The sequence below is a fragment of the Vespa crabro genome, chromosome 2 (assembly GCF_910589235.1).
Source record: "Vespa crabro chromosome 2, iyVesCrab1.2, whole genome shotgun sequence".
In the NCBI taxonomy this organism is placed as follows: domain Eukaryota; kingdom Metazoa; phylum Arthropoda; class Insecta; order Hymenoptera; family Vespidae; genus Vespa; species Vespa crabro.
Genome location: NC_060956.1, coordinates 10155938 through 10167541, shown reverse-complemented (window position 1 = coordinate 10167541; position 11604 = coordinate 10155938). Strand labels below are relative to the sequence as shown.

General features: G+C 30.3%; 3 protein-coding genes across 8 annotated transcripts; 1 reads left to right on the top strand and 2 right to left on the bottom strand.

Annotated features, from left to right (window-relative positions):
- Positions 1-137: 137 nt before the first annotated feature.
- On the bottom strand, positions 138-2690 carry LOC124422091 (malate dehydrogenase, cytoplasmic). Its single transcript, XM_046958056.1, has 5 exons — positions 2433-2690; positions 1831-2026; positions 1152-1474; positions 690-1067; positions 138-553 (listed from the first exon to the last, which is right to left on the bottom strand). Exons 2-5 carry the CDS (start codon positions 2024-2026, stop codon positions 455-457), a joined length of 996 nt encoding a protein of 331 aa, XP_046814012.1. The 5' UTR covers positions 2433-2690; the 3' UTR covers positions 138-454.
- A 239-nt stretch (positions 2691-2929) lies between these two features.
- LOC124422088 (phosphatidylinositol-3-phosphatase SAC1) lies at positions 2930-5802 on the top strand. 2 transcript variants are annotated; one of them, XM_046958047.1, is made up of 8 exons: positions 2930-3482; positions 3595-3686; positions 3755-4095; positions 4178-4289; positions 4439-4782; positions 4849-5226; positions 5283-5450; positions 5511-5802. In XM_046958047.1, the coding sequence occupies exons 1-8, from the start codon at positions 3445-3447 to the stop codon at positions 5787-5789; spliced, it is 1752 nt and encodes a 583-aa protein (XP_046814003.1). In that variant the 5' UTR covers positions 2930-3444; the 3' UTR covers positions 5790-5802. The 2 variants fall into 2 exon arrangements, with proteins under 2 accessions (XP_046814003.1, XP_046814004.1); XM_046958048.1 differs by lacking the exon at positions 2930-3482 and having other exon boundaries at positions 3755-3849; positions 3917-4095.
- Positions 5803-6117: 315 nt separating this feature from the next.
- On the bottom strand, positions 6118-9649 carry LOC124422090 (solute carrier family 22 member 6-like). 5 transcript variants are annotated; one of them, XM_046958053.1, is made up of 7 exons: positions 9489-9649; positions 9048-9219; positions 8689-8947; positions 8081-8351; positions 7781-7995; positions 7397-7710; positions 6118-6370 (listed from the first exon to the last, which is right to left on the bottom strand). In XM_046958053.1, the coding sequence occupies exons 2-7, from the start codon at positions 9159-9161 to the stop codon at positions 6131-6133; spliced, it is 1413 nt and encodes a 470-aa protein (XP_046814009.1). In that variant the 5' UTR covers positions 9162-9219; positions 9489-9649; the 3' UTR covers positions 6118-6130. The 5 variants fall into 5 exon arrangements, with proteins under 5 accessions (XP_046814009.1, XP_046814011.1, XP_046814007.1 ...); XM_046958055.1 differs by lacking the exon at positions 9489-9649 and adding an exon at positions 9365-9467; XM_046958051.1 differs by lacking the exon at positions 9489-9649 and adding an exon at positions 9325-9463.
- Positions 9650-11604: the final 1955 nt, after the last annotated feature.

Sequence of the window (11604 nt, the reverse complement as noted above, 5' to 3'; positions counted from 1 at the left end):
TTATAAACGAATTAGACAAAGCTACATGTTAATGATTTTATGGATTTTCAGTTGTATTGTAACTTTTTAAACGCGCAGAATTATTACTAGCTTCCAAGTATTATAAATATAATTGTATAGTAAAACTTCCAGAAACATTTTTCAATAATTCAATTTTATTATGCTCGATTAAATCTGGTGGCTTACATTACATAGAAAAAGTTTCTCTATAAATGTAAAGTAATATTTAAAACAATGATTATCAAGTCAAATTTGAATTTTTATTTTCATAATTTTTACTGATATTTGTAATATTGATTCCCTCAATGGTAAATTATCATTCTTTAACAATAAGAAATATAATTATTCCCATATCTCCTTATATATTATCTATATACAACAAATTAGGTATTTCTTATAACTTCGCTGGTATAGATGGTTTCTTTTCCAAAGTATAATCTTCTCCAGATTCTAGTCAATTCTGAAGGATGTTATTTGCTTCTTTGTACTCCTCTTCCAATTCCCGGGCTGTGATTTTTAGTTTATATTGAGCAAATTCACTCATTGGAAGTCCCTGCAAAGTAATAAATAATTTTTATTTCAATTAAAAGGTGCAATCAATTTTTAAAAAGTAATATAATGTAGAATGTGCTTAATATAATAGAAAATTGCAGTTACAATGATTGAAAGATTATATAAGTAATACGTACTTGGACAATCTTGTATTGTTTATCTTTTATGGTAACAGGAAAAGAGAAAACAATGTTTTTTGCTATACCATAGCTTCCATCTGAAACAACACCCATGCTCACCCATTCACCTGGTTTCGTTCCTACCCACCAATCTTTCATATGATCTGCTGCAGCCTTAGCTGCTGACATGGCAGATGACATTTTTCTTGCTGCAATGACAGCAGCACCGCGTTTTTGAATCGTTTCTACAAAAGTAGTATCTAACCAATCGTTATCATTTATTACAGATGGTACACTTTTAGAAGACTCCCCGAAGTCTACAGTAGCATGCGTTGCATCAGGATATTGTGTTGAGCTATGATTACCCCAAATAATAACATTTTTTACTTTATCAACCTATAGATTGTAGAATCAAGACTGTTGAAATATATTCATTGTAGATTAAAAAAAATAATATCTCTGTTAGGAATCTTAGTTTACCTGAACACCTAATCGAATTGATAAAGCAGCTTGTGCTCGATTTTGATCTAATCTAGTCATAGCTGAGAAATTTTCTTTTGGAATAGATGTTGCGTAATGTGCACATATAAGGGCATTTGTATTAGCTGGATTTCCAACAACCAACACTTTTACATCTTTACGTGCGTATTTGTTTAGAGCTTCACCTTGTACCTTGAAAATCTCAACATTGGCAGCTAAAAGATCTTTGCGTTCCATTCCTTCTTTTCGTGGCATGGAGCCAACTAAGAAAGCAGCTGCTACGTCATTGAAAGCTACAACTGGATCAGTTGTTGGTACAATTTCTGTAAACCAAATTGTTTATAGCATTATATTTAATTGTATTCTTATTAACTTTATATTTATTGTTTTACATTTTTTTAAACCTCTAAGAAGAAAGTAATTTTCCATTATACAGCCAAGTTCAAGTCTGCTTTCTTGTTCATATATTTAACTTGTTGAGTAATAGTAAAAAATGATTAGTATCAATATATTAAAGTATTACATTGTATATAATATATTATATTATATATAACATTTTTTATTATGTAATATGTTAACTGTCTATAAAGTATTTAACTTTAATAAGAATATAATAATAGTAATGTTCTGGAAAATAAGAAAATAGTTATTAAAGAAAATTATAATTTAGTTGATTTACCTCTAATAAGAGGAAGCGCCAAATCCTCAAGTTCCATAATTACTCCATCTAAAACTTTCATCATTGGTGGAATATCTAATAATTTAAGATTAATTGGTTGTTCTGGACCAAAAATTGATCCGGATGAAATGTGATATAATAAAGAATAAGCAATTTGGCCAGCAGCCCCAGTTACAACGACATTTATCGGCTCCATCTGAAATCATGAAAAAGTTTATATTTTTAATAGAAGTTAACTAATATATAGATTTATTATAGAAAAACAACTAGTTAAAAAAATAAATGTGAATCTATAATATATCATAAATTAATAAAATTATGGAATATTTATAATTTAAGACTTTAAGTAAATAAACTTAAAATTAATTATTTACAGCAAGTTTGCATAATGATAAATTTGATTAGGTAAATAATAAAATTTATTCAAGCAAGTAGTTAGATTATAAAAAGAGAAAAACGTGATAATTAAATATTACATTATAAATGATCTTATGAGCAAAGGTTAAATGTAGGGTATATTAATGATAAAAGAAATTCATGAGAATTATCAGATTTGTAATATTTTTAAAACAATAATTACAATAAAAATATAAAAAGCTTACCTTATTCAGTCCTTAACAAATTAAATTGGTAGTTCTACTACGTAATTATTCAATTTTATTGATAAAGTTCGATGAAAATATTCCTACAAAAAATGGTGGAAATACTATCATGTATGTTTGATCAAGCAATGACGTTCAATCACTCCAATAATGCACTGGATAGCAAATTAAACAAGGACGCTGGAGTTCAATTATTTCTATCTGGCCAATAAGAATGTAGATTTTTTGTGTATTGCTATAAATAGTACAATCTTATATTACGTATAAAATGTATATATTCCATGTATTTTGCTAAATTTTATAAAAATAGACTATTCTTATCAGATATACTGTTTATGCAAATGCACCAACTATTTTTTTAGTTTAAGATTGGAAGCCAACTAAATTCCTGTTTTCATCAAAATCAAGTTAATGTCTGTATCGTAATATTTTATAGTAGTAGAAATCTTAAATTATAGAATTAGGTGAAATATTCATAAATTTTGTTGTGAAAAATATATTTTTATACGTGAATTTTCAATTTTAATTATCAGAAATAAGAGATTTTAATATAATATATAATCGTTCATAGATTTAAAACGTTTAGCCGTGTAATTATAATATTATAACTATAATTATAATATTTTTAATTATTTGAACATTTTTTTACAAAACTGCAATTATTAAATATTTCATTTTACATTCACGGATTGAGTAAGCACTTTAACATTAGCCAATCACGAAAGACATCAGTGCATCGAGATAGTTCTGCGTAAGAAAATCAACCGTAACCTAACTACAGTGGTCATTGTGTTGTAATTTTGACAAATAATGTTAGTTGCAAAATTAAATTGACAATAAATTTCCAATAAATTGTCAATACGTTTTTTAGGCGTATTTCTGTTACTATTCTTATAGTTTTATTTGTGTAATTGATTACGAGTTACAACACGATTATAATTCATTTTATTTAACGATCTTTTTTCCGAGATTTGCATAAATTTATAATTTAGCACTACACATTTCACGCAATATGAAGTTAAGTACTGATCTGTATGATAACTTATATTTGTAAGTATTTCGATCTTAATATAATTTTGTTAAATTTCTTAAATTCTTATACAAGGTATCATCTTTAAGCTTATCTGTATATAAAAACTTATCCATATTTCATTTCTTTTAGATATGCTACACCAGAGAAATTTTATGTTGAGCCAGCTGGTATTAAAGTATTACTTGTAGTCGATAGAGTAAGTCAACAAGTTTATACTCAAGGTAAGTTAGATTTTACATATTGTATTACTTAAAATTATGTTATTAGATAAATTTCTTTCTGTTCTTAGTTGGTACAGCCAGCCTAATACCACCTACTGCGAGTCGTAGAAAAATATGGGGCATAGTAGGATCTATCCGTCTCTTAGCGTGTCGTTATCTCATAGTAATTACAGATGCGCTAATGATTGGAACAATAGCAGGTCAACAAATTTATAAAATTGTTTCCACAGATGTGATACCATATTCAAGATCGTCTTTACATTTGAGTGAAAAACAAGTACAGAATAATGCCACATATTTAGAAATGGTTAAATCTGTTTTAAATACACCTTACTTTTACTTTAGTTATACATACGATCTCAGTCACACTATCCAAAGGCTTCATAATACCACACCTGAATTTCTACAGGTTGGTACTACTACATGGATATTCCAATAGTTTGTGTCTATGTATTTGAAATTTGTATTAATGTATCTACGATTTTATTTAGATGACACTTTATGATAGAGCAGACCTTCGATTTGTATGGAATGCTTACCTTTTGCAAGATTTAACAGCAAGGATCGAGTTATACAAATTTTGCCTGCCCATTATACATGGATGTATCCTTTTTAAGATTTACATTTTTTAAATGTAGTAGTAATCTTTTTTACATTAATTTCATTGTCTATAATTATTATGAAATATTGATTTGATTAATATTCTGAATATTGATTTGATTAATATATTTCTTGACATTCAATATCAATAGTTATATCTTTGAACACTGTTGTTGTCAATAGTATTGCATTCAATTGGGGTATAGTTTCAAGGCGCAGTATACATCGTGCTGGTACAAGACTTTTTTCGCGTGGTATAGACTCTACTGGAAATGTTTCTAATTATGTAGAAACAGAACAGTTAATCGAAGTAAATGGATATCGTAGTTCTTTTGTACAAACGCGGGGTTCCATACCTTTGTTTTGGTACCAAGCTCCAAATTTGAAATATAAACCTAAGCCCCAGTTAAGTGTTCATGAAGATCATCAGACTGCTTGTGCTAGGCATTTTGATTCTCAGATTTTCCATTATGGAAAACAAATTTTAGTAAATTTGGTAAGTTAAATGATATTAAATTTATGTGTATCATTTTCATCTAAAGAAATATATATCATTTTACAGATCGACCACCATGGACCAGAAGCTATATTAGAAAAAGCATATCATGATGTTGTTCAGAGAATTAATAATCAAAACGTACGATATGAGGCTTTCGATTTTCATGCGGAATGTAGAAGATTAAGATGGGATCGATTAAACATTTTGATGGACCGATTAGCTCACGATCAGGAACAAATGAGTTATTTTCTTCTCACAAGAGACGGACTACTGCTTTCTGTGCAAGATGGTGTTTTCCGTACAAATTGTATCGACTGTCTTGATCGTACTAACGTTGTTCAAAGTATGTTAGCGAAAAGAGTTTTGAATGAAGTATTAACGAAGTTGGAAGTACTACGGAAGATTGAAGATCATCCTTCTTTTGAAAATCTTTTTAAGCAGGTATAAAATATAAAATCATACATTAGAAATAGAAAACTATTGGTTTATTATTTTAGGTATGGGCTGATAATGCGGATATTGTAAGTATACAATATTCTGGTACAGGTGCATTAAAAACGGATTTTACACGAACCGGTAAACGTACAAAATTGGGTGCATTTAGAGATGGTATAAATTCATTAACAAGATACTATAAAAATAACTTTGCCGATGGTTATCGACAGGTGCGTAATTCATTCTATATTGTCGGTTTAATATTAATATTAATTTATATATTTCTACAGGATTCACTGGAGCTATTCTTAGGTCGCTATATCGTGCAAGATGGCGAATGTACTTTGATTCAATGTCCCTTGGAATCTGAACGAAATTGGCGATACGCTACATTCCCATTAGTTTTGTTGGTTGCATCATCAATGCTTGTCGCACATATAATTCTTCCCTCTCGATATACTACAGAAGTTTTGCTTTATATGTTATTTTGGGGTGCTATGGTTGCAGGAACTTTTGCAACCATTATTCATCATGGAAAACAATATGTAGATAAACCTAAATTAATATAGAAGAAAAATAGAATTCCTTTTTAAGGCATACGTACTATAAGAATTTATAATTAATGAGGAAAAATAATTTAAATTAAGAAAGGCTTTAACTTTATACACTTTTCATTGTTAAGCTGTTAAATTGTAGAAGTGCTTTATTGTATGAAAGTTAAAAGGGAATATTAATGTATATTCCTGCATTCCGTATTATTTTTCTTCATGGATTATAAAACATTATAGTACATATTTTCATAAATTTTAAGCTGTACATACATATAGCTCAAAAAATTTCGAGGGGACATTGAAAGCATGTATTCTATACGAAGTGGACAAATGTATCATGGAATTGCTTTTCATTTTTCTTAAGTGGTCATCGTAGAGGTAGGCTTTTTGACAATATTCAATTTTATAAGTAGAGTGTATATTATACTATTTTTAAAAGATATTTGTTCTTTGGGATTGGCTTTACATCTTGAAAAAAAGTCATCCATAGTATCATATAACTTTAAGTCTTTAGTTTCTGGAAATACCTGTGTAGACAAGGCACTGATAAACGTTGTTAAGCCACAGATCGAGTTTGGTACCCACCATCCATAAATAACCTGTAATTATAATGAAATTATATTTAAAATTTTCTGTATCTTAAACATCCCATTTTTTTGGTTTTTAGTCTATTATATATGATATTGCATTTTATGATGAAAATATTTACTTAGCGGAAAGGGATATAATAATTATAAAAAGAGCATTTGTTACAGAGTAGAGATAAATTTCTTTTCTAAAAATTAATATCAGAAGTTATGCAATAACGATTATGTGAATTATAACTTCTATGTTACATTTTTTATATACATGTTTTCGCGTAATATATAAATATAATATATAGTAATATATAAAGTTTTTAGATAGATTAACTAAATAGCATAATACAATTTGGATTATCAATGAATTTTGGAAAGTCTAGATAAGCTTTTTCGGGGATTGTCCCATTTATTTTGCTGCAGAAGTGGTATATGGAGATCGTACTGTACTGGTACTAATTAGTAGAACTTATAATCATGTTGAAAAATAACTTATGGAAATTTATTTAACTGATTTTCGATATTTTAACAGACATTACGAAGAGGAAGTATATAAATCAAGTATGTATATATAATATACACATGTACGTGCGCATACATACAATGTAAGCCTCTTTTTGCATATATATATACAAAATTTAATTTCTCAACTGCCACGATAAATGACATTACATGAAATATTTCTTCAGCCAAATTATATGTAGTCGTATACTTGAAACCAAAGTACCTCCTAACTATTTTATATCTGTATCTATTCTGAATCATATAAATGAGGTTTGAAAGGCTTGCAGGGGAAAAAATATTTTTTAATATATAGAAAATACCTTTGCCGTAACAAAATTATGATAGTATATGATAAGTAATATGATAGATAGTATACTTTCGTATTAGTACTAAATAAAAATTCTTAATACAAACGCGACATTCTTATTACAAACGATGTAGATATTTAATTGTGTTAATAAAAACTTAACAACGCGTTTCTTTGTGTTTTTCAAGCTTCAAAAGACCATCATATTTTGGCAAAAATCTTTTTTATTAACTTACAAAATAATCCACAAGGTATGGTGCTAATGTACTACCAATGTGTGCCCACGTAGAACTGGTTCCAATAGCTATGTTTCTCATAATAGTTGGGAAAAGTTCACTGCAATGAACTATCACAGCGACGAACACGCTGCTAACGCAAAGTCTACCAAAAAGAGCGATGAACATTTTGGTATTTTTCATGTTCTCTGATATAAAGAGAAGAATCGTAAATGACATGGATGAACATAGAAGTAAAATGAATGATGTATTCCGTCTACCAATTATTTGTAACATAGGTACAACTATGATATAACTGAGTCCTTCAACTATACCTGCAATAATGAATATCAGTTATGAGTAGAAATGAATATCGAAGACTTTCCGAGAAAAATATAAATTTACCGGAAAGTCCAGTGTAAAGGTATGGGTCTATCTTCAAATGGCCAGAGGTTATCGATAATACGTAATACCCCAAAGACGTAGAACACCAAATGAACCAACATAAAATTAATCTCACACTTATCTGAGTGTGTTTTATGTTCTGAAGATTTGTTTTCCACTGTTTATAACGAGAAGTTTTTTCCTGTTTATATTCCATGCTTATTCGTCTTTCAGCACTGAAAAAGAAAGATAAGAAAGGATACAATTGAAGAAATTCAATAAAACACGTTTTACTATCGATCGATTAGTTCGATAACGTACATCATTTTTTGTTTCTCAGGTGTTACTATTTCTTTCATCATTTTCCAAGCACTGTTTTTGTGATTTGAATAATAAAGCCATCTTGGACTTTCCGGCATAGCTAACATATGCAAAATCAGAATGAGCGACGGCATAGAAATATATATTTGCAATAATCTCCATTCTCTGACATAATATGCAATGATGGCAATCAGAATCATTCCAAGTGGGTAACTCTCATTGAACATCACGCCTAATGTGGAACGCATCTTCGGTGGACTTATTTCTATTACTTTAACATAAAGATAAAGAAAGGATACATTTTATTGATCATTGATCATCAATCATCAATAGCGAGATATAATGTATTATTATGTGTATATATGATATATTTCAAGATCAACAAAGTTTTTTCCTCTAATCTTTTTTTAACGAGTTTCAAATTTCATTTAAATAAATAATTGATATTTTCAAAGAAATTACCTTAACAAAAAAGTAAAGAAACTTACAACAAATATTTAAGGCAGTTAAGTTAGATAAGATAGTATATATATTATATATAATATATATATATATATATATATATATATATATATAAATAACACATATGATAATTTGTGTGACCTTACGTATCGAATAAGCTGCTTGGTAGACGCCGATTCCAGCTATTCCGAGACCAACTCTACAGATCAACATGATCAGATACGAATGTGTCCAGGCAATGGCTGGTCCAGTGATAATATATATCAAACAAGAAAGGAGAAAGGTTATCCTTCTACCATACTTATCAGCTAACACTCCAAAGACAAACGCACCGACAAATTTGCCGATAGATACTGCAGTTTGAACCGTAGCTTTCATCGCTAAACGGCTACAGATCATATTCCACTATAAGGAAAGTTGTGTAGCTTATGAACGGGTAAGAATTTATAATCGACGAAAAAGTGATTTTTAATTGATCTCTAATCTTATCATTTTGATATCGTACCTCCGGCACGAAAGATGAATTCTCATATTCTATTTCATAATTATAATGTTCGCAAAGAATGGTTTCAGGTTTTTTATAGGTTTTTATCTTTTCTAAAGCACTGTCATAACCCATTTGTCGTAATTCTTCGTAATCCCAATTGTAATACTCGCAATTGGAGAATTCGTCTGGACTAGAAAAAAAAGATTGAAAAAAAAGATTCGACCGATGTATAACTCAGCGATACTTTGGCAGTTTTTTCTTGTACGATTCGATATACAGGTAGACACATACATACGTTCATTCAATCATTCATACACACGTGATAATTTATTTACGCTTATGGTAGCGCGGATATAGAATTATGCCCAGACGTATCTTGTGTTTTACATCGTCGATCGTTCGTTTCTAGCACGAGGCATCATTTATCATTCTATGGACGTCGCAAAATTTTGTACGTACAACGATAGTAAGAATAAAAGAGGGCTGGGCTCGGCATTGTGATCGATACCACTACGTTCCCATCACGATGCAATTTGTCAAGTTTAATGAATACGTCGTTCCTCGTGTTGTTTTGTCCAACCCTCTCTTCCTCCTCTCTCCCACCTTCCCTTTTTCTTTCTCGATTGTGAATCAGTATGAGATATATATCTAATTCGATCCTATTGGCATTAGTACGGATTATCAACCACCTGGGACTGGATACAGCTCGTATTTGCTCGGGCGTCCAATTCGCTTCCTCCAACACTGGAATCGAGCACCAGTGCTTCGGTGTAATGCTGTAGAAGACGTAGGACATCACGTGGAAACCATTTAGTATAGTCGATGTGAAAGACAGCGTAAATATCCAATAGATGAACCACATTCTACTACTGTATATGGTAATAGCTTCCTCGAAGTCATTTTTAGTTAAATAGTTGTGTTCATCTGTTTTTCTACAAACGTTTTTTATATTTAGATGTATTATGCTCTATTAAAAGAGGTAATGTAAACATACATAGTAATATTAACTTACAATTTAGAAATTTTTTGTGTTTCCATAATTTCATCTAAATGTATTGGATTGTAGATCGATTTTGAATCTGTTCTAAATTTTGGTATACCTTGCTATTTCTCCCCACCCCTCTCTCTCTCTCTCTCACACACACTCTCTCTCTCAACTATATCGTTTTTAACTGTTGTAGCTTTTTAAGTAATAAAACGTCCATTTATTGTTCATCTCATTATTTTTCGTCGAGTTATGTTAAGATCTAAGATCCATGAAGGAAGGTATTTATTGTTAAGAAATGTAGCCTTTAAATGACGGATCTTATATCAAAAAGAATAAATTTCTTTGTAAAACATATGATAAACTTATTATATGCCGATTTGATGTTGCTTTATAGTTACGAAAAATGAGATTTAATCGTGATCGACAGCAGATTTTCCACTTAATAGTTTATGTAGAGTAAGCTTAAGATAATAAATCGTTTAACGATTTCGTATTCTTTAGATTGATCGGTTCTTGACTTAAAAAAACTTTTTACGTGGTTGCTATGATACGAATTGCTATACATACTCTTGCATACAGATACGTATGCATCTTTGTTTTAGAGACTCATATGTCATGATTCAACGTGGAAATTGATTTTCACGAGATATCGCATCACTAGACGCACTTTCTCATCTAAAACCTCAGTATTTTAACTAAGGACACGTGCCAACATTTTTCACGATTTATCATGGGCGTTTGATAACGAGGAAAAATCTCTGAGCCCATTGGTTGAAAATTTTTAAATATAGATAATAGCGACACTTTACGATCGGTTTAATTAACGTACTATTATATTTTACAAAAATATTTACACGATATAATTTTGGTAATTATTAATTTTTCGTCAACGTTTCGATTCGTATATTGTATAGTAAACACAGGAAAGAAGGATGAAAGATGAACAATAAGAAGAAAAGAAGAGTAGAAAGAAAAAGCAGAAGAAGAGAAAAGAAAAAGAAGGAGAAGAAGAAAAAGAAGAAGAAGAACACGCGCTAGAATCATTTCCGAATGAGGGTAAAGCTTTCTAGTGGCTTTGAGCTTCTGACAAACGGTCCTCCGTAACTGGATTCGTTTTATAAAGTTCCGACGAAACGTGGAACCTTCTGCTATTAATTGGGGATGGTAACGGGCGCGCGTGAGAAAGAGAGATAGAGAGAAAGAGAGAGCAATGGGAGAAGGAGGGAGTAAAGCCGAGGACGAAGAAGATGGGAGAGAGCAGACTGAAGGTCGACGAGGGTGATTAATTTGATTCAATTACAAACTGAAGCAGATCCGGAGCATCGATTTTATTGCTATCAGCCCCTTTATCTGATTTTCTCACCGTGAGTTCAATGTGAAAAAGAAAAAGAGAGAAAGAGAGAAAGAGAAAGAGAAAAAAATAGGCGATGAGATTTCACATAACTCGAATAACTTTTATATTTTCACTTGGATTCTCCTCTCGACCTTTATCTATTTTCTTTTCTTTTTTCTTTTTATTACCTCAGTATGATAGTTTGAATTAGCTTACAAAAGATGTAATTGAATCCAGCGAAAATTTTCGAAAAA